The 21,022-nt window shown below is 46.1% G+C and overlaps 1 protein-coding gene across 1 annotated transcript in view; it reads right to left on the bottom strand.

The window, feature by feature from the left end:
* Positions 1-459: 459 nt before the first annotated feature.
* The window catches only part of LOC134348298 (C-X-C chemokine receptor type 2-like), a 32,791-nt gene continuing 12,228 nt past the window's right edge, over positions 460-21,022 (bottom strand). The window contains exon 2 of the mRNA XM_063051455.1: positions 460-1,530. Within this exon, the coding sequence (XP_062907525.1) occupies positions 460-1,527 (1,068 nt within the window). The 5' untranslated portion in view covers positions 1,528-1,530. The remainder of the gene's footprint in view (positions 1,531-21,022) is intronic.

The following is a 21,022-nucleotide window of genomic DNA, read 5'->3' as shown; positions in this document are numbered from 1 at the left end:
TTGTGGTTGGTTAGACTCCAGCTCCTTCAATCTTCAGCTAAAAGGCTCTTTTGTTAGAGCACCCCTTTCTTTCATTGATGAACAGTACATTTCCAATGCACTGATTGCTTGGACTGTATAACATGGAAGAAGTTCTGAACGATTCACTGTGGGAGTAACAGATTTTAATTTCACAATTCAGGTCAATGACTTTTCATTGGTGTCACTCTCCACAGATCCTACCTGGCCTGTCAAGAGCTCCAAGCAAGTTCTGGTTTTATTTCAGTTGCCAAGCATTTGCAGTTATGGCTGTTTGCATTTGCTCAAAAGTATGTTCCTCCATTTTAATGAAGTTATCTGTAAGTAACTAGAAGTGACTTTCCACAGATGATTTTAACCAATTTTTTTTAACAGTTGGAGCAGTCCTTTATCATGTTTCCAATTTCACGCTGAAAGATGGCAGAATCTCACACACTGCATCTAAATGGTGGTTGAAGTTGCCTGAGAGACTGACAGCTTAGCCGATCTCTCAAACTCAAGAGATACATCAGTGTGTTTCATGAGTCCTTTATCAGCCAGGAGCCTGAGCAGGTTTGCCCGGAATTTCACCCCGATGAAGGCGTATAATATTGGGTTCACGCAGCTGTGCAGAAACCCCAAACACTGGGTGACAAACAGAGCTCGGTTGATGTGGTTGCGCCCAGCACAAGAGGTGCTGGTGACCTTCATCCTCACCAGAGTGTCGATAAACACAGTGATATTGCAGGGCAGCCAACAGACGAGGAAAGCGAGCACAACGGCGATAATGACCTTCAAGGCTTTCTCTTTCCGGAATCCCTTCGTACGACACAGTCTGTGGATGGTGATGCTGTAGCAGAAGACCATGACACACAGTGGGATGAGAAACCCAATGACATGGCGACAGGTTTTGGTGGCTATTTTCCATTTCTTATCATATTCACCATCATGATCTTCATTACAGATGAATTTGTCGGAAATAGTATCCAATAATTGGCTCCTGTAGAGGATGGGTAAAGACAGGAGAACAGCCAGCACCCACACAACAGCACAGACCAGTTTGATCAGGAATGGCCACTTCTCCCTGTGGAACTGGGCAGAGTGGACGATGGCGAGGTAACGTTCAACACTGATACAGGCCAGAAACAGGATGCCACTGTAAAAGTTCACCTCCTGGACCATGCTGACAACCTTACACATGGCATCGCCAAACACCCACCCAGACATGGCATCCACTGCCCAGAAGGGCAGAGAGATGGCAAAGAGTAGGTCAGCCATGGCCAGGTGGAGCAGGTAGATGTCTGTGGATGATGTAGAGCGCCAATTGTGAAGAATGACGATCATCACCACCAGGTTCCCCATCACGGCAAGGAAACACACCAGGCTGTAGACAACAGCAACTGGCAGGGTTGGATATATCTCTGGTTCACAAGCAAGTGTTTCAGGATCAACTATAAATGGAATTTCAGAAGTAGTGGGAGTGGTTGTATACCCTTCTGAAAGAGAGGGAATTGTGGTAGCAGAAGACATTCTCTGAAACAAGAAGAAAGTATTCAATTAAGATTAAGGCATTTTCCTGAACAGTTCTACTATTACTACTGATAGTAATAACAATCAAATGATAAACATCATTCACCAAAATCTTGCTTTAAAATACAAACTCATAAAAGTAACCATGACTTACTATAAATGAAAGGCTAATCCAGTTTTAGAGTCAGAATACCACAAATTACAACCGATCCGTTATTACAGATAGGACAATCCATAATAACCATCTGGATGTAATATTATAGGGTAAACAAGCAAGAACAACTTATTTAATAGATGTAGCTATTCCAAACACACATAACGTACTGAAATCAATAAGTGAAAAATGCCAGAAATATGCTGAATTAAGAGGAAATTGAAAGACTATGGAATATGAACAGGGTACACATTATCCCAATAGTAATATCAACAGCTGGTATCATCCCAAAGGCACTACACAATAGCATTAAAAAATCAGGGCTACACAGCAATATCTATTAATTCTTCAGAAAGCCACTAGAATAGTCAGAAAGTTCGTAGCAATTGACATATGAGCGGTACTTGACTATGCCTGTACCTCAGGTTTTACCAGCTTCAGCCGAGAATAAATGTTTTTATAATAATAATAATAATAATAATATTAATAAACTGACCCACTAAAACAGTGTAGAGCAGAAGGGTATGCATGAAATTGTCATTCAAGGTAAACACATTGATAATGCCTATATATTATGAAGTCATAGAAAATTGAGACTGCCAAAAGCATAAAGCATAAAATTCAAAGTAAATTTATTATCAAAGTACATATATATTACCATATACTTTATACTTTATACAACCCTGAGATTCATTTTCTTGCAGGCATACTCACTAAATCCATAATAATCATAATAGAATCAATGAAAGACCGTACCAATTTGGGTGTTTAGCCAGTGTGCAAAAGACACAAACTGCAAATACAAAAAAAAACGTAATAATGAATAAGTAAGCAATAAATATTGAGAACATGAAACGAAGAGTCATTGAAAGTGACTCCATCAGTTGTGGGAACATTTCAATGATGGGGCAAGTGAAAAGGAGTGAAGTTATCCCCACTGGTTTGAGAGCCTCACGGTTAAGGTGTAATTGATATTCCTGAATCTGGTGGTGTGAGTCCTGAGGCTCCTGTACCTTCTTTCTGATGGCAGCAGCAAGAAGAGAGCATATCCCGTGTGGTGAGGGTCCCTGGTGATGGATGCTGCTTTCCTGTGACAGTTTCATGTCGATGTACCCAATAGTGGAGAGGGCATGATGGGCTGGGCCATATCCACTATGTTTTGTAGGATTTTTTTGTTCAAGGGCATTCGTGTTTCTATACTATCCCAAGATGCAACCAGTCAATATACTCTCCACTACACATGTAGAGAAGTTTGTCAAAGTTTTAGATGTCTTATTGAATCTTCACGAACTCCTAAGGAAGTACAGGCACTGCTGTGCTTTCTTCATTATTGCCCTTACATGCTGGCCCAGGACAGGTCCTCCAAAATAATAACACTGAGGAATATAAAGTTGCTGACCTCCTCCACCTCTGATCCTCCAATGAAGACTGGCTAATGGACCTCTGGTTTCCTCCTCCTGAAGTTGATAATTAGCTTCTTAGTTTTACTGACATTGAGTAAGAGGGTGTTGTTATGGAACCACAATATCCTTTCATGCAAGTAGATGCACAACAATTACCAGATTAATGTAGAGTGATAATAAAAGATAACTTAATCCCCACAGGGATGTTAAACTAAACAAAACTCGAAGTAGCACAAGAGCTAGAAAGAAACCAACCCATAGACCACGACAATGCTATACAAGAAAATAATGAAAATGCCACCTCTGAAACACGGTTGAAAATAGATTTACTTGAACATCTCCTCCACAACCTGAGTAGCAACACAGATGTAGAGCCTACACAGAATGGTGATTATAAAGCTGAGCTTACAGACAAAGTTATCCCAACATTTAACATCACACTAACAGATGACATGGGCACTGACCCAACAAAAGACCCTACATATCAAAACAAAACAAATTTCCAAAAATTCTTAATACCTTCAACAATATTATATTACCACAATATTTAGGAAAACTTGAAACATTTGAAGAACTACACACAATAACATACTGTGCATCATTAACAATGCAGTACAATGGCTCCAAAGTAGAAGCAGTCATTAATAAAATCCCAAAGCTAGGCACTGAAATGAGAACACTGATATAGCAGAAGAGACTAAGAAACAAAATTGAAAACTTAAGAGCAGAAATAGACTGCCTAAATGGATAACATGAGTAAGAAAATTCAGAGAAATGCTAAGGAAATGCAAAGGAAATATAAGGTCTGCACAAGATACAGTTGATCTAACAGAAGCATTGTAGAATTTATAGATACACTAAAACAAAAGCCTGGTGCATATAAAGCCAAACAAAATAGATACATGAACTGTGCAGATGGAGAAATCAGAATTATCAGTTCAGGAACAACGAAAAAGGTTTATACGGGGTATTGAAACTAAATTTGATGCTTCAAAATGTCACCAACCCTAACACAGGATTACCAACAAACACGAGATGATGAACTTTTGGCCTAATAATTTTTCAAATATCTCGGAGGATTTTTTGACAGAAGTTAAAACATAGCTCTTACCTAAAGGAGAAATCACAAATGATTCATCAAAATACCATCCTTTTATTTGTTTACAAACTATATGTAAAATAGTAAAACATCGTGCATCTCACAACTAACCGCCACTTACTTAAATAAGCACAATATACCTACAGAAGAACAGAAGGATGCCATAACTGTATGAAAGGATGTGAAGAATGACTAATAATAGATTCCATAATTCTGAATGAAGCCTGCAGGAAAAGCAGAAATCTTTCATGTTATATCGACTACCAAAATATATTTGATTCTGCCCCACGCTCATGGTTAGTAAAAGTTCTTAATATATATAAACAACATCCAAAACATGTGAAATTCCTACAACATCTGATGAAGCAATGGTGTACTATAAACACCCTATTAATTAACAACCATCATTATCAAAATAAACTGAGGCATTTTCCAGGGCAACTCTCTAAGCCTACTATGTTTTCGTCTAGCTTTAAACCCACACTCTAATTTACTGAATTAGACAAAAATTGGGTATCAAATCAGAAACAATGAAACAAGCTATACCTTAACACACCTTCTATACATGGACAATTTGAAATGATACCGTCCTTCATCAATAAAGCTAAAGCAATTAATTCAAGTAGTAAAACTATTTTCTGAAGATAGAAACATGAACTTTGGACTGGATAAATGCAGAACATTAAACATAAAGAAAGGTGCAATAGAGCTAGTAGAATACAAACAAGAGCAGCAGGAGACAATACAATTGATGGACGAATATGAAACATACAAGTATCTGGGATATCAACAAGAAAAGAAAATTGATCACAGTGCGATAAAGAGAAAACTTCTGACAGAACTTACTTCAAGGCTTAAGAAAATCTGCCAAAATGAGCTCAATATTAAAAATGTAACCAAAGCAATAAACATTTCCATTATACACATAAGAACATATTCTTTTGGTATAATATCTTGGTCCAAAACTGATCTAGTATGAAGAAAAGTAAGAGCTGAAATGACAAATTTTAGGAAACACTAGATGCACTTGAATACATTTAGATTAGCACTACCTAGGATGGGAGGAGGAAGAGGAATAACGAAACCAGCATGGATAAATTCTCTCAACACAACTCTGAATCAATTCTATGACCTACAGACTCATGAACGTGCCCTGATGGCATGAACATTGACTTCTCTAACTTCCGCTAATGCCCCACCTCCCCCTCGTACCCCATCCGTTATTTATTTATATACACACATTCTTTTTCTCTCTCTCCTTTTTCTCCCTCTGTCCCTCTGACTATACCCCTTTGCCCATCCTCTGGGTTTCCCCTGCCCCCTTGTCTTTCTCCCTGGGCCTCCTGTCCCATGATCCTCTCATATCCCTTTTGCCAATCACCTGTCCAGCTCTTGACTCCATCCCTCCCCCTCCTGTCTTCTCCTATCATTTTGGATCTCCCCCTCCCCCTCCCACTTTCAAATCTCTTATTAGCTCTTCTTTCAGTTAGTCCTGACGAAGGGTCTCGGCCCGAAACGTCGACTGTACCTCTTCCTCGAGATGTTGCCTGGCCTGCTGCGTTCACCAGCAACTTTGATGTGTGTTGCTTGAATTTCCAGCATCTGCAGAATTCCTCGTGTTTGTGTTTTTAGACTCATTTTCAAGTACTTTTACAACTCAGTATTATTTTTTATTTGTACAATTTGTCTTTGCCTTTCATACTGGCTGTTTGTTTAGATAAATTATTTTCATAAATTCCATTGTATTTTTCTGTAAATGCCTGCATGAAAATGAATATCAAGGTAATATATTGCAACATATATATATAGTTTGGTAGTTAAGTATACTTTGAATATAAAAAATAGATATTCTACAGATGCTGGATATCCAGAGTAAAACATCCAAAATGCTGGAGGAACTCAGCAGGTCAGGAAGTACCTATGGAAATGATCCACTGCAAAGTCTTCTTCAGGGATGCCTATCCTGAAGAAGTTAGAATCTTTTCTTTGACATGAGCTCTGTGTGACCCTCTCTCTGTGATCTCTGCTTCCCTCTGATTCTTTGACCATGTGTCCTCCCAGACTCATTCCTCCTTTCCCCTTCTCCAGTTTTCATTCTGGCTGCGTCTCCCTTCCATTCCAGTCTGGGCTCGACACGCTGACTGTTTATACCCTACCATAGATGCTGTCTGACCTGTGTGTGTTACTTTGAACACTGAATTTTGATCAATATAAGCATTCCCAGAACACACACTATTTGTGTCAGAGTCAGTCTCAAACCCCACGTGCCAGTCTGTCCACATTGCATTCCCCATGACACAGTGAACACAAAAGGAACATGGTTCCTGAGCTCCCCTATTAATCTGAGCTCCATCGTCAGCCACTGATTACACAAATCTTTCATTATGGTGCACTGGTAGGGATAATAATGGTGAGGACCTTAACTTGGTGACACAGCAAGAAAAGCAGAGAAAGCACTAGAAGTTGGAAATATGAAACCCCAAGGACGCGGCCTACAAGATGAGCGTGCCTTCAGGGTCCTGAGGTTCCGTGGCCCTGTGGATGGACTGATTCTAAGCTGGTGCTGCTGACTGAAGCACTGCAGGAGGGAACAGACCGTTGGAAACAGCGGATCAGCTGCCAGAGGTTCTGTACCCGAAGAATCGCGCTCTCTCTCTCACACACACACGCGGTAGATTGCTGCTGATTCTCCGGGTGGAGAACTCTGAACAAAAATCAGCACGACAGACTCTCTTAACACCATAAATCAGCGAGTTGTTTTGTCATGTCTCCCCTCTCGTTGTGAAAGGGGTCACCCCATTTTCCCTTATTAGGGAGAGAGAGAGAGAGCCTCTGGCATGTCAAATTGTCAGGTGAGCAATTGTTTTTTGTTGTACTGCAAATCATGGTCTTTATTGAGGGTTTTGCTATTGCTTGTTTGGTGGGTAGAGGGTACTGATGCTTTTTTCCAGAAATTGGTGGGGGTGGAGCGGGAGTTTGTGTGGGAGAATTTGTGTGGGAGAGGGAGAAGGGGGCTTTGTGTGGGGGGGGGGAGAAGGGGGTGGAGCGGGGTCATTGCTTTGCTGCTGTATGAGGGCAAAAGGGGGCTTTGTGTGGGAGGGGGAGAAGGGGGCTTTGTGTGGAGGGGAGAAGGGGGGCTTTGTGTGGGAGGGGGAGAAGGGGGGCTTTGTGTGGGAGGGGGAGAAGGGTGGCTTTGTGTGGGAGGGGAGAAGGGGGGCTTTGTGTGGGGGGGGAGGAGGGGGTGCTTTGTGTGGGAGGGGAGAAGGGGGCTTTGTGTGGGGGAGGAGAAGGGGGGCTTTGTGTGGGAGGAGAAGGGGGCTTTGTGTGAGAGGGGAGAAGGGGGGCTTTGTGTGAGAGGGGAGAAGAGGGGCTTTGTGTGGGAGGGGTAGAAGAGGGTGCTTTGTGTGGGAGGGGTAGAAGAGGGTGCTTTGTGTGGGGGAGAAGGGGGCTTTGTGTGGGAGGGGGAGAAGGGGGGCTTTGTGAGAAGGGGGGCTTTGTGTGGGGGGAGGAGGGGGTACTTTGTGTGGGAGGGGAGAAGGGGGCTTTGTGTGGGGGAGGAGAAGGGGGGCTTTGTGTGGGAGGAGAAGGGGGCTTTGTGTGGGAGGGGAGAAGGGGGATTTGTGTGGGAGGGGAGAAGGGGGGCTTTGTGTGGGAGGGGAGAAGAGGGGCTTTGTGTGGGAGGGGAGAAGAGTGTGCTTTGTGTGGGGGGAGAAGGGGGCTTTGTGTGGGGGGAGAAGGGGGCTTTGTGTGGGAGGGGAGAAGGGGGTTTTGTGTGGGGGAGAAGGGGGTCTTTGTATGGGAGGGGAGAAGGGGAGCTTTGTCTGGAGGAGAAGGGGGGCTTTGTGTGGGAGGGGGAGAAGGGGGTGCTTTGTGTGGGGGAGAAGGGGGGCATTGTGTGGGGGGAGAAGGGAGCTTTGTGTGGGAGAGGGAGAAGGGGGACTTTGTGTGGGAGGGGAAGGAGGGGGCTTTGTGTGGGAGGGGAGAAGGGGGCTTTGTGTGGGAGGGGAGAAGGGGGCTTTGTGTGGGAGGGGGAGGAGGGGGACTTTGTGTGGGAGAGGGAGGAGGGGGCTTTGTGTGGGAGGGGAGAAGGGGGCTTTGTGTGGGTGGGGAAAAGGGAGGCTTTTTGTGGGGGGAGAAGGGGGCTTTGTGTGTGTGGGGGGAGAAGGGGGGCTTTGTGTGGGAGGGGGAGGGGGGCTTTGTGTGTGTGGGGGAGAAGGGGGGCTTTGTATGGGGGAGAAGGATGCTTTGTGTGGGGGGAGAAGGGGATCTTTGTATGGAAGGGGAGAAGGGGGGCTTGTGTGGGGGAGAAGGGGGGATTTGTGTGGGGGAGAAGGGGGACTTTGTGTGGGGGAGAAGGCGGGCTTTGTGTTGGAGGGAGAGAAGGGTGGCTTTGGGGTTTTAACATTTTTACTGTCACTCATTCTTTAGGACACTCTTCTGTTTTCACGGATCTCTGCATAGAACAAGAATTTCAGGACGTATAGTGCATACATTTCTCTGACATTAAATGGAAATATTGATCTATTGAACTATTGAAATAAATACAGAATCAGAATCAGGTTTAAATCAACAGCATATGTCATGAAATTTGTTAACTTTACGGTAGCAGTACAATGGAATACATTATAAACAAATATTGAGAGAAAAAACTGAATTACAGTGAGCATATATAAGTATATATTGTCTATTAAATAGTTAAGTTAAAATAAGTACTGCAAAAGAAATTAGTGAGGTAGTGTTCATGTGTTCAATGTCCATTTAGAAATCAGATGGCGGGGGGAGGAAGGAGTTCCAGAATTGCTGAGTGTGTGCCTTCAGGCTCCTGTAGCTCCTTTCCGATGATAATAATGAGAAGAGGGCATGACCTGGGTGACGGGGTCCTTAATGATGGCCACCGCCTTCCTAAGGCACCACTCCTTGAAGATATCTTGGATACTACGGAGGCGGTACCCATGATGGAGCTGATTAATTTTACAAGTTTCTGCAACTCTAGACAGCTCTCTCTCCCGTCCCTTCATTACACATCTCCAGATCGCCTGTCCATCACTTCAAACAGTTCAGGGTTCAAAGGGGGAGCCGCTCTAGACAATACCCAGACTGATGGCTCCTTCATTAACATCTCCAAATGCTGCTTCATTGTTCCTTATCTCTCTCTCCCCTGAGGACAGGTGGCAGACCAACTGCTGATGCCACTGTTGCTAGCCCAGGCCAGCAAACATCTTAATTTATGTGTATTCTCGTCACAAAGGACATACTTGCTATTGAGGGAGTGCAGCGTAGGTTCACAAGGTTAATTCCCGGGATGGCGGGACTGTCATATGTCGAAAGATTGGAGCGACTGGGCTTGTATACTCTGGAATTTAGAAGGCTGAGAGGGGATCTTATTGAAACATATAAGATTATTAAGGGATTGGACACGCTGCAGGCAGGAAGCATGTTCCCGCTGATGGGTGAGTCCAGAACCAGAGGCCACAGTTTAAGAATTAGGGGTAGGCCATTTAGTACGGAGTTGAGGAAAAACTTTATCACCCAGAGAGTGGTGGATATATGGAATGCTCTGCCCCAGAAGGCTGTGGAGGCCAAGTCTCTGGATGTTTTCAAGAAAGAGATGGATAGAGCTCTTAAAGATAGTGGAATCAAAGGTTATGGGGATAAGGCAGGAACTGGATACTGATTGTGGATGATCAGCCATGATCACAGTGAATGGCGGTGCTGGCTCAAAGGGCCGAATGGCCTACTCCTGCACCTATTGTCTATTGTCTATTTATAGCTGCATCAATATGTTGCATCCAAGTTAGGTCCTCGTTATAGGAAGGATGAGCAAGCTTTGGAGAGTGTGCAGAGGAGATTTACTAGGAGAGCATGTCTTATGAGGGCAGAGTGAACAAGCAAGGGCTTTTCTCTATGGAGCAAAGGAGGATGAAAGGTGACTTGATACAGATGTACAAGATGAGAAGAGGCATAGATTGAGTGACAAAACAGAAACACAAGAGATTCTGCAGATGCTAAAAATGGTCTTGACCCGAAACATCAACTGTTTATTCCACCCCATAGATGCTGCCTGACCTGGTGAGTTTCTCCAGCACTTTTATGTGTGTTACTATAGATAGGGTGGACAGCCAGAGACTTTGTCCCAGGGCGTAAATAACATAATATGAGAGGCCAGATTTTTAAGAAGATTGGAAGAAAGTATAGGGGAGATGTCAAAGGGTAGGTTTTTTTCTACAGAGAGTGGTGGGGGTGTGAAAACCCCTGCCAGGCATGGTGGTGGAGGCAGATACTGTACACTTTGGACATTTAAGAAGCTCTGAGATAGGCAGGGGGTTGAAAGAAAAATGGAGGGCTACGCAGGAGGGAAGGATTAGATTGATTTTAGAGTAGATTAAAGGGGTAGCACAACATTGTGGGCCAAATGGCCTGTACTGTTCGATGCTCTATACAGATTTTTATATCTTTCAACTGTATTGCTACTACAAAACAATAGATTTCAAGTCATATAAGTCAATGATAATAATTCTAATACAGATTTTGAAAGTGATCCTGAGGTCACTACATCAGCATTTTCAAGGACCCCTCCCACCCCACAGTCTCTTTGACCTTCTACCATCAGGCAGGAGGTACCACAGTACAAGGACAAAGCTTCTTCCCCAGGCTGTGAGACTTCTGAACACCCTGTACTCATTATCAATGACTCTGCCAGTAGAGGTAATGCCATTCTATATCTAACTAGCTTTATTTGTCACACGTACATTGAAACATACAGTGAGATGCTTCGTTTGCCTCAATGACTAATACAGTTTGAAGATGTGCTTGGAGCAGCCCACAAGAGTTATCATGCTTCAGGTACTATTACATCATGGCCACAATTCACTAATTCTAACCCGTTTGTAGTTTTGGAATGTGGGAAGAAATTGGAAACTCAGACGACCTCAGGGAGAATGAAACTCCTTAGCAGAGGGAATTGAACCCCAGTCTTAGAGCAGGTGCTGCAAAGCATTACACTAATTACCATGCTGCAAAAAACTCCAACCAAGTTGGTGCAACTTATCCTCCAGTTAATCTAGAACCTATTTATCATTGTATTTGTGAAACCTTTTGTAAACCAGTGATTCTATCTACTCACACACCAACAACAGTTAGTAGCTAGAAGTCAACAAGGTAGTGAAGATGTCAGAAACTGTTAAAGTGTCACAGGGCAGTGGCTGGGAACGGACCCAAGTGCAAGACACAGACACTGAAGGACTAGGGACAGGACTAGGATACAGGGTGAGAGCAAGGACATAGACACGAAAACCAGGAACCCGGAACAGGACTGGACAAGAGAGCTAGGAACCTGGGCTTGGACTCCGAGCCAGAGACTGGACAAGGACCCAGTACCTGGGTCTTGCCTCTGGCTCGGACCCCAGAACTAGGCAAGGACGAGGCTTGGCAGGGAGGCAGGGCGAAGCTGGAGTCCTCAGGCTTGAGGCTAGAGGCGAGGCTTGGCAGGAGGAAGGAGGCTGGAGTCATCAGGCTAGAAACTAGAGACTTGAGGCGAGGCTTGGCAGGAGGCAAGAGGCTGGAGTCTTCAGGCTAGAGGCTAGAGGCTAGAGACTTGGCTTGGCAGGAGGCAGGAGGCTGGAGTCTTCAGGCTTGAGGCTAGAGGCTAGAGACTTGAGGCGAGGCTTGGCAGGAGGCAGGAGGCTGGAGTCTTCAGGCTAGAGGCCAGGCAGGAGGCTGGAGCCTTCAGGCTTGAGGCTCAGCAGGAGGCTGGAGTCTTCAGGCTTGAGGCTCGGCAGGAGGCTGGAGTCTTCAGGCTTGAGGCTCGGCAGGAGGCTGGAGTCTTCAGGCTTGAGGCTCGGCAGGAGGCTGGAGTCTTCAGGCTTGAGGCTCGGCAGGAGGCTGGAGTCTTCAGGCTTGAGGCTCGGCAGGAGGCTGGAGTCTTCAGGCTTGAGGCTCGGCAGGAGGCTGGAGTCTTCAGGCTTGAGGCTCGGCAGGAGGCTGGAGTCTTCAGGCTTGAGGCTCGGCAGGAGGATGGAGTCTTCAGGCTAGAGGCCAGGCAGGAGGCTGGAGTCTTCAGGCTTGAGGCTCGGCAGGAGGATGGAGTCTTCAGGCTAGAGGCCAGGCAGGAGGCTGGAGTCTTCAGGCTTGAGGCTCGGCAGGAGGCTGGAGCCTTCAGGCTTGAGGCTCGGCAGGAGGCTGGAGTCTTCAGGCTTGAGGCTCGGCAGGAGGATGGAGTCTTCAGGCTTGAGGCTCGGCAGGAGGCTGGAGTCTTCAGGCTTGAGGCTCGGCAGGCTCCTCCTGAGCAGGGCGTGGTTCACCTGGGGAGGGCACGGTACTCCTGGGCAAGGCGCAGATAACCACCCAACGGAGGCATGGGACAGGAAGGGACAGAACCAACCACAGGTAACAGCAAGGCGGCCTGGCTTACCCGACTGAGGCAAGGGACAGGAGGGACAGAACCAACCGCAGGTAATGGCAAGATGCCCTGGCTTACCTGGGCAGAGGCAAGGAACAGGAAAGAGCTAGGTACAAGGTGGCTCCAGGACAAGACTGCAGGCAAGACAAGGCGAGAGTTACCAGCAAGACAAGGCTTCAGGAAATGCAAGGCGAGATGAGATCTTCAGATGAGGTGAGAGTTACCGGTAAGACAAGGCAGGGCTACTGGCAAAGGAAGGCGAGACTAGAACTTCAGGCCAGGCGAGAGTTACCGGCAAGACAAGGCAGGGCTTCAGGCGAGGAAACAGAAGGCAGAGGAAGGGATACAAGGAGTAAGGACAAGAACAATCCAGCAGCCACACCCTGGTCTCTGGAGGTATTTATGCAGCCAGCCCCAACAAGCATCAGCTGACTCAATTAGCTCAACAAGAACAGAAACAGGGTAGACAGGAAAACCTGGAGCAAGGGTCGATGGACCGGAAGGTGAACCGGAATACGGACTTCACGGTCTGGACCATGACATAAAGCATAAAATAATTCACATATCAGTTCTAAGATGTACCTTCCTCACTGGGATTTCTCAGCCACACTCCAAACAACAAGACCACGCCACCAATCGTGTTCACCGTATCTGACGAGGAACAATGACCAATCAAGTGAAAACAGTGAACATTCAAGTGAAAAGAGCAGGAAGGTGTTTTGCAATGCATATGAAGGTAAACAAAGCCCACATTTACATCATCAACTCTGCCGAGGCTTTGACAGGCTGAAGTATTGGGGGAAGAGAGATAAATTCTTGAGGAATTGTGACAGGGAGACCCAGTATGGAGCATGCAGCAGCTGAGAAGGGGGTGGGAGTAGGGAACGTGGTGGGGTCTGTGAGTGCAGACCTGGCTGACTGGGTGCTCAGAGAAGATCCCTTGAGCCTGAAACACAGATCCGATATCAAATGGGTGAGACGCCTTTGTCAAACCTACACAGTTCCTCAGTACAGTCAGTGAGCTGCCTGGTGAGCAGATTATTCTGACTATGGAGGAAACTAAAACAAGGCATTTTCATTAGATGAGGAAATTTGAGGGCAATAATCTTCTAATTTCCACAATTTCTGGTGGAGACTGAAAAAAACTATCCAAGTGTTCATTCTAGGAAGAAAGAGGATGTCAGAGTACAGTCGGTGAAGTCCGTATTCTGGTTCACGGTCCGTTCCGTGGACTCAGGACTCCAGGTCTTCCAGCTGCCCTCGCTTGGGTGAGTTAATCATAGGCACCTGATTCCTATCTTGGGGCTTGGAATGTAAGTAGCCTTGGGGTTGAGTATGGGCTTCTCGTTTGTCTTGTCAGTCCCCCTTGGGGTAACCTGCTGATGGAAGGCTTGTGAAACCATTTGTGATCTCTAAGCCTGGTTGGAAGACCACTGCTTCATGAAGCCTTGTTGCCACTTGTTGGAGTAGTCTTTGTGGTATGGATTCGGTTGTTTCCCGGGCCAGCTGATTGGCTGCAAGCCACTCTAGCTAGGTAGGGATCCGGTTGTTTCCATAGCCAGCTGAGGTTGCTGGCTAAACTGGGACTTGGAGCTACCCCAAAGCAGAGATGGAACTGTCTGTCATTCTTTGGTGTTTGTCTCTTCTTGTCCTTGCCTCCATTGGGTAAGCCAGGCTGTTTTGCTGTTGCCCTGTGGGGGGTCATGCTTTGTCTTGTCTTGTCCTCGCCTCTGTGGGGTAAGTCAGGCCATTCTGTTGTTGCTCTGTGGGGAACCATGTCTTGTCTCGTCTCGTCCTTGCCTCCATGGGGTAAGTCTGGCAGTTCTGCCATTACCCAGCAGGTGGACTTGTTCCACCTTGGTGTAGAGAAGTTGAGTCCTGGCTTGTCTAAGTATAAGTCCCGGCTCTATGTCTATGTACTGTCCTGTCTCATGTTGGTGTCGTGTTAATGATGAATCCCGGCTTTTCGAAGGACAAGTCCCAGCTCTGTGTTGATGTTCAGTTCCCAGTCGGTCTCTCAGCTCCAGCCTCCGAGTTGTCAGCCTCCACATTTCAAGACAAAGATCAAGCAGCCAAGCTCCAAGAACCCAAACCTCGAAGATCCCAAGCCAAGCTCCAAGAACCCAAACCTCGAAGATTCCAAGCAAAGCTCCAAGAACCCTAGCCTCGAGAATCCCAAGCCAAGCTCCAAGAACGCAAGCCTAAAGTCCCCAGCCGGCGGCCAAGCTCAGGACCCAAGTCCCCAGCCGGCAGCCAAGCTCAGGACCCAAGTCCCCAGCCTGCGGCCAAGCTCAAGACCCAAGTCCCCAGCCTGCAGCCATGTCATGTCCTTGCCTGGTTCTGGGTTCCGAGCCGAAGGCAAGACCCAGGTTCTGGGCCCTTGTCCATTCTCAGGCTTGGAGTCCGAGCCTTGTCTTGTCTACAAGCTCAGGCCTCTAGACCCCAGCCACGTCCTGTCCTGAGGCCATGTCACGTCCTTGCCTGGTTCTGGGGTCCGAGCCTGTGGCAAGACCCAGTTTCTGGGTTCTTGTCCAGTCTCGGGCTCGGAGTCGAAGCCTTGCCCCCTAGTCCATGGTTTCTAGTCCTGGTCCCGCTTTCCCTAGCCCAAGTCTGCGTTCTTGTCCCTGCTCCTAGTCTGAATCCTGTCACATCCCTACTCTAGTCAAGTCCTGTTCCTTGTACTTCAGTGTCTGTGTCTTGCATTTTGGTCCGTTCCCAACACCTCCACTATGACAGAACGAACCAGCCAACCATAGACCCAGCGACACAGATACTGGAGATGAACTCTCGCCATCCAGGATTCCCTGGTGTCGAAACCTACCCCCCCCCCCCACCCCCAACCTGCCTGAGTCGTCCTTAGTCCTGGAGAGCCCCTTCAGTCGCCCGGAGGCTCCCGTAGAAGTGCGGGGGGGGGGCGCGGGTACTGTCATGGTCCGGTCCGTGAAGTCCGCATTCCAGATCACGGTCCAGTCCATGGACTGAGGACTCCAGGTCTTCCAGCTGTCCCTCATTTGGGTGAGTTAATCATAGGCACCTGATTCCCATCTTGGGCTTGGAATATATGCAGCCTTGGGGTTGTGTGGGCTGCTGGTTTGTCTTGTCAGTCCCCCTTGAAGTAACCTGCTGATGGAAGGCTAGTGAAACCATTTGTGATCTCTAGGCCTAGTTGGAGGACCACTGCTTCGTGGAGCCTTGTTGCCACTCATTGGAGTAGTCTTTGTAGTATGGATTCAGCTGTTTCCATAGCCAGCTGAGGTTGATGGCTGAACTGAGACTCAGAGCTACCCCGAAGCAGAGATGGAACTGTCTGTCGTTCTTTGGTGTTTGCCTCTTCTTGTCCTTGCCTCCGTGGGGTAAGTCAGGCAGTTTTTCTGTTGCCCTGCGGGGAGATCTGCCTCATCTTGTCCTCGCCTCCGTGGGGTAAATCAGGTCATTCTGCCATTGCCCTGCAGGGGGTGATGTCTTGTCTTGTCTTGTCCTCGCCTCCGTGGGGTGAGTCAGGCCATTTTGCCGTTGCCCTGTGGAGGACATGTCTTGTCTTGTCTTTGCCTCTGTTGGGTAAGTCTGGCCATTCTGCCATTACCCAGCAGGTGGACCTGTTCCACCTTGGTGTGGAGAGGTTGAGTCCCGGCTTGTCTAAGTATAAGTCTGGCTCTATGTCTATGTACTGTCCTGTCTCATGTTGGTGTTGTGTTAACGATGAATCTCGGCTTTTCGAAGGACAAGTCCTGGCTCTATGTTGATGTTCAGTTCCCAGTCGGTCTCTCAGCTCCAGCCTCCGAGTTATCTGCCTCCTCTGAGTTATCTGCCTCCGCATTACAAGATGAAGATCCTGCAGCCAAGTTCCAAGAACCCAAGCCTCGAGGATCCTAAGTCAACTCCAAGAACCCAAGCCTCGAGGATCCCAAGCCAAGCTCCAAGAACCCAAGCCTCGAGGATCCAAGCTCCAAGAACCCAGCCTCGAGGATCCAAGTTCCAAGAACCCAAGCCTCGAGGATCCTAAGTCAACTCCAAGAACCCAAGCCTCGAGGATCCCAAGCGAAGCTCCAAGAACCCAAGCCTCGAGGATCCAAGCTCCAAGAACCCAAGCCTCAAGGATCCAAGCTCCAAGTACCCTAGCCTCGAGGATCCCAAGCCAAGCTCCGAGTACCCTAGCCTGGAGGATCCCAAGCCAAGCTCCAAGTACCCTGGCCTTGTGGATCCCAAGCCAAGCTCCAAGAACCCCAGCCTCAAGGATCTCAAGCCAAGCTCCAAGAACCCAAGCCTGAAGTCCCTAGCCTCCAAGCTCAAGACCCAAGACCCCAGCCTGCAGCCAAGCTCAAGACCCAAGACCCCAGCCTGCAGCCATGTCATGTCCTTGCTTGGTTCTGAGGTCCGAGCCTGAGGCAAGACCCAGGTTCCGGGTCCTTGTCCAGTCTCAGGCTAGGAGTCCAAGCCTTGTCTTGTCTCCAAGCTCAGGCCTCTAGACCCCAGCCACATCCTGTCCTGAAGCCATGTCATGTCCTTGCCTGGTTCTGGGGTCCGAGCCCCTGGCAAGACCCAGGTTCTGGGTCCTTAGTCCAGTCTCAGGCTTGGAGTCGAAGCCTTGCCTCCTAGTCCATAGTTTCTAGTCCTGGTCCCGCTTTCCCTAGCCCAAATCTGCATTCTTGTGCCTGCTCCTGGTCTGAATCCTGTCACGTCCCTACTCTAGTCAAGTCCTGTTCCTTGTACTTCATTGTCTGTGTCTTGCATTTGGGTCCGTTCCCAATGCCCCACTGTGACAGAGGAGGCTTTGGAGAGCACGTACAGGAGATTTACATGGAACATATAATGAATATTACAGTCAATGTTGTGATTACCTTCAGTCCTACATAACCCCCCAATTTCTATCAACCGTGTGGCTATCTAAGAGTATCTTAAATTCCCCTTGTTTATCTGCCACGATTCTGCCTGGATCAGAAGGCATGTCTTAGGAAGATAGGTTGATCGCACCAGAGCTTTTCTCTTGGAGCAAAGGAGGATAAGAGGTGACTTGATAGAGTTGTACAAGATGATAGGAGGCATAGATCGAGTGGACAACCAGAGACTTTTCCAGGGTCAGAAATGGCACATATCAGGGGACATAATTTTAAAATGATTTCAGGCAAGTATAGGGGTGAGCTTGAGATAGATTCTATAAGCAGAGAGTGGAAAGTGCATGGATTGTTCTGTCAGGGTGGTAGAGGCAGATACATTCAGGGTACTTCAAAAACTCTTAGGCACATGAATGAAAGAAAAAAAATAAGGTTCGATGTGGGAGGGAAGGATTATATTGATCTTGGAGTAGGTTAAAAGGTCTGTACGACATTGTGGGCTGAAAAGCGTGTATTGTACTGTAGTGTGCTGTCCTGTTCTATGTTGTATGATTTGTGTTAGGCATTCACTTTACACATAAAGAAACATCTCTTTCTGTTGTGAAACAATTGCATTACGTAAGGAGGACATAACTAACCATAAGAAACTCACAAAAAGCTCAATCTAGTACCTGATTACTCAACACTTAAAACTTCCCTGTGGTTTTGCAACATTATGTGTAGCTAGTAATAGATTTTCAAATCACCAGCTTATTGTTCAAGATCATCTGTCCACCAGACAGAATTCAATACATTTACAAATTAAATATTGCAAGAAATGGGAATAGGGTTAGTCCCTGGTAGCCTTCACACTTCATTGCTATTCTACCAATAACACTGGACAACAAAGATATTGCATCCTTAATATCTTTAGGTATATCTTATGAATTTCGGGCTACTGATCATGAAAATCACCATGAAATTTCCCTATCACATATCATTTTAAAAATAAACTTATGTTTATTATTTCAATTCATAATTCAAGTCAATTAAAATGGTGTCTATAATGTAATCTGGAAAGTTTCCTATCTTGTTCAGACGTGCTTAAGTGTGCTTAGGTAGCATGGCTGCTGCATGGCAAGACAGGTTTTCATAATAAATATTGGGTTCAGGACTGTAAGGATGGAATTTGCTATCACCAAGCACAAAAATTTCTATGAAGGATTTTGATATTTAAGACAGATGCTTCCCAGAATAACTGATGCCAAGATTAAGGAAAGCATTTTTGTTGGTCCACAAATCAATCAGGTCATCAATGACAGGCAATTTGAAGAATTTCTAGTGGGACCGGAGAAAATCACATGGAAGGCATTCAAGGAAGTTGTTGAAATTTTTCTTGGCATCCACAGAGCACCAAGCTACGTACAGCTGGTTGAAAGCATGCTTCAAGCATATAAAACCATGAAATGCAACATGTCACTAAAGATTCATTTTCTGCATTCCCATTTAGACTACTTCCCTACAAATCTTGATGCTGTTAGTGTAAAGTTTCACTAGGTCATGGAGAAAAGATACCAGGGCAACTGGAATCCATCAATGCTGGCGAATTATTGTTGGACACTTAAGCAAAAAGCCTCAGACACCGAGTACAAATGAAAATTATTAACAAAATATTTTTAACTTAGCTGAACTATTGCAAAGCATCGGTGCCATTATGCAATTAAACACATTATATTTAATAAAAGTTAATTTGTTGTTTCTCCAAATTCCTACATGATATAAATAGTCTGAAATTATATTTGTGTTCATCTTCAAGCAGTGTATCATAAACAAAAAAAAATACTGAGGAAGCAACACTTTTGAAAAAATCTGTTGTCCAGTGTAACCTACGCTGGTCCAACCACATTGACGTCATGGCCAACAAAGCTCACCAGGGCCTCTACTTCCTCAGGAGGCTAAAGAAACTTGGCATGATAGAAAATGCTATGTGGAAGGGAGGGACTAGATTGATCTTAGAGTAGGTTAAAAGTTCAGGACAACATTTTTGGCCAAAGAGCCTAGATTATGCTGTACTCTTCTACGTGTTTGCAGTGACTAACCAATCCAATCAGGAGATGATCTAAGCTATTCAATAAGATCATGGTTGATCTGATTGTAAGTTCATGTCTACTTCCAGTAGACCTTAACCTCTTGATTATGTATCTATCTGTGTCTTAAAGCTATCTAAAGAAGAGTTCCAAAGGCACACAGCCCTCTGAGGTGAAACTTTTGTTTCTTCTCTGTATGAATCGGGTGACCCCTCATGTTTAAGCAGCGATCCCTGGGTCCAAATTCTCCCACAGGAGGAAACAATCCTATCAGGAGTCCTCAGTAGTTCCTATTGTCCATTCAAACCACAACAGGTACAAGACTATTCTCCCCAGCCTGTCCACAGTGAACAAACACCAGTCCAAGAACTAAGCACCTGGCATCCACAGGGTGATTGAAAGTGGGTACGAGTAACAGGACACCAGAGGGTCATGATGCACAGCTGCTTTTCAGACTGAAAATAGCGAATAACAGAGTTGCCCAGTGATCGACATTGGGGTCTTTGTTTCTTTGGCCTATGTCAGTGACCTAGATTTAAGGATGCAAGCCAAATTTCTACATTTTCAGCTGATCCTTAGGTTGTTATTACTGCGGATTGCGGATACTAACAGACCCACGCCAGGACCAGCAGACTCAAAAACAATTACTTCCCCCAAATCGTCAGGCTGATCAAAACCTCCATCTGTTAACATAACCCAGATCCACATTGACCAAAGTCTATAAGACATAGGAGCAGAATCAGGCCACTCAGCCCATCGAGTCTGCTTTGACATTCCATCACGACTGATTTATTTTCCCCCTCAGTGCTATTTTATGCTGCTGTGAGGCACCATTGTGGCATAGCGGTTAGGGAAATGCTATCACAGCTTGGGATGTTGGAGTTCAGAGCTTAATTCCGATCGCATCTGTAGTGAGTGTCTGTACATCCTCCCTTTGGACTGCCCAGGTTTTCCATGGGCTCTCCAGTTTCCTCCCACAGTCTAAAGGTTTAGCAGGTCACAGCATATTGTCCCATGGTTGGGTTAGGGTCAGTCAGGGTTCCTGTGGATTGCTGGAGCAGCACGGTTCGAAGGGCCGGGAGGGCCTACACCGCAATGTATTGCTAAATAAAATAAAAATTCTCCCGCCTCCTGCCCATAACCTTTGATAGCCTTGCTAATCAGGAACCTGTGAAACTCCATCGTAAATATACCCAATGACTTGGCCTCCACAGCCGTCCGTGGAAATATAATTCCACAGACTGACCACACTCTGGCTAATGAAATTCCTCCTCAATTCCGTTCCAAATAGATGTCCTTCTATTGTGAGGCCATGCCCTCTGGTTTTAGATTCTCTCACTATATTCTCTCCACATCCACTCTATTGAGGTCTTTCAAAATTTGATAGGTTTCATTGCAATCTCCCTCATTTGTCTAAACTCCAGTGAATACAGGCTCAGAGCCATCAAACTCTCCTCCTGCCACTTCTTTTTGCAGCCCCTCTGCACACTTCATCCCCCAATGCACTATCACTTTACTTGTGCATTGTGTTTTATAGGATTGG

The sequence above is a fragment of the Mobula hypostoma genome, chromosome 6, assembly GCF_963921235.1.
Source record: "Mobula hypostoma chromosome 6, sMobHyp1.1, whole genome shotgun sequence".
Classification (NCBI taxonomy): domain Eukaryota; kingdom Metazoa; phylum Chordata; class Chondrichthyes; order Myliobatiformes; family Myliobatidae; genus Mobula; species Mobula hypostoma.
The sequence above is the reverse complement of the archived record's forward strand: the minus strand, read 5'-3'. Positions and strand labels throughout refer to the sequence as shown.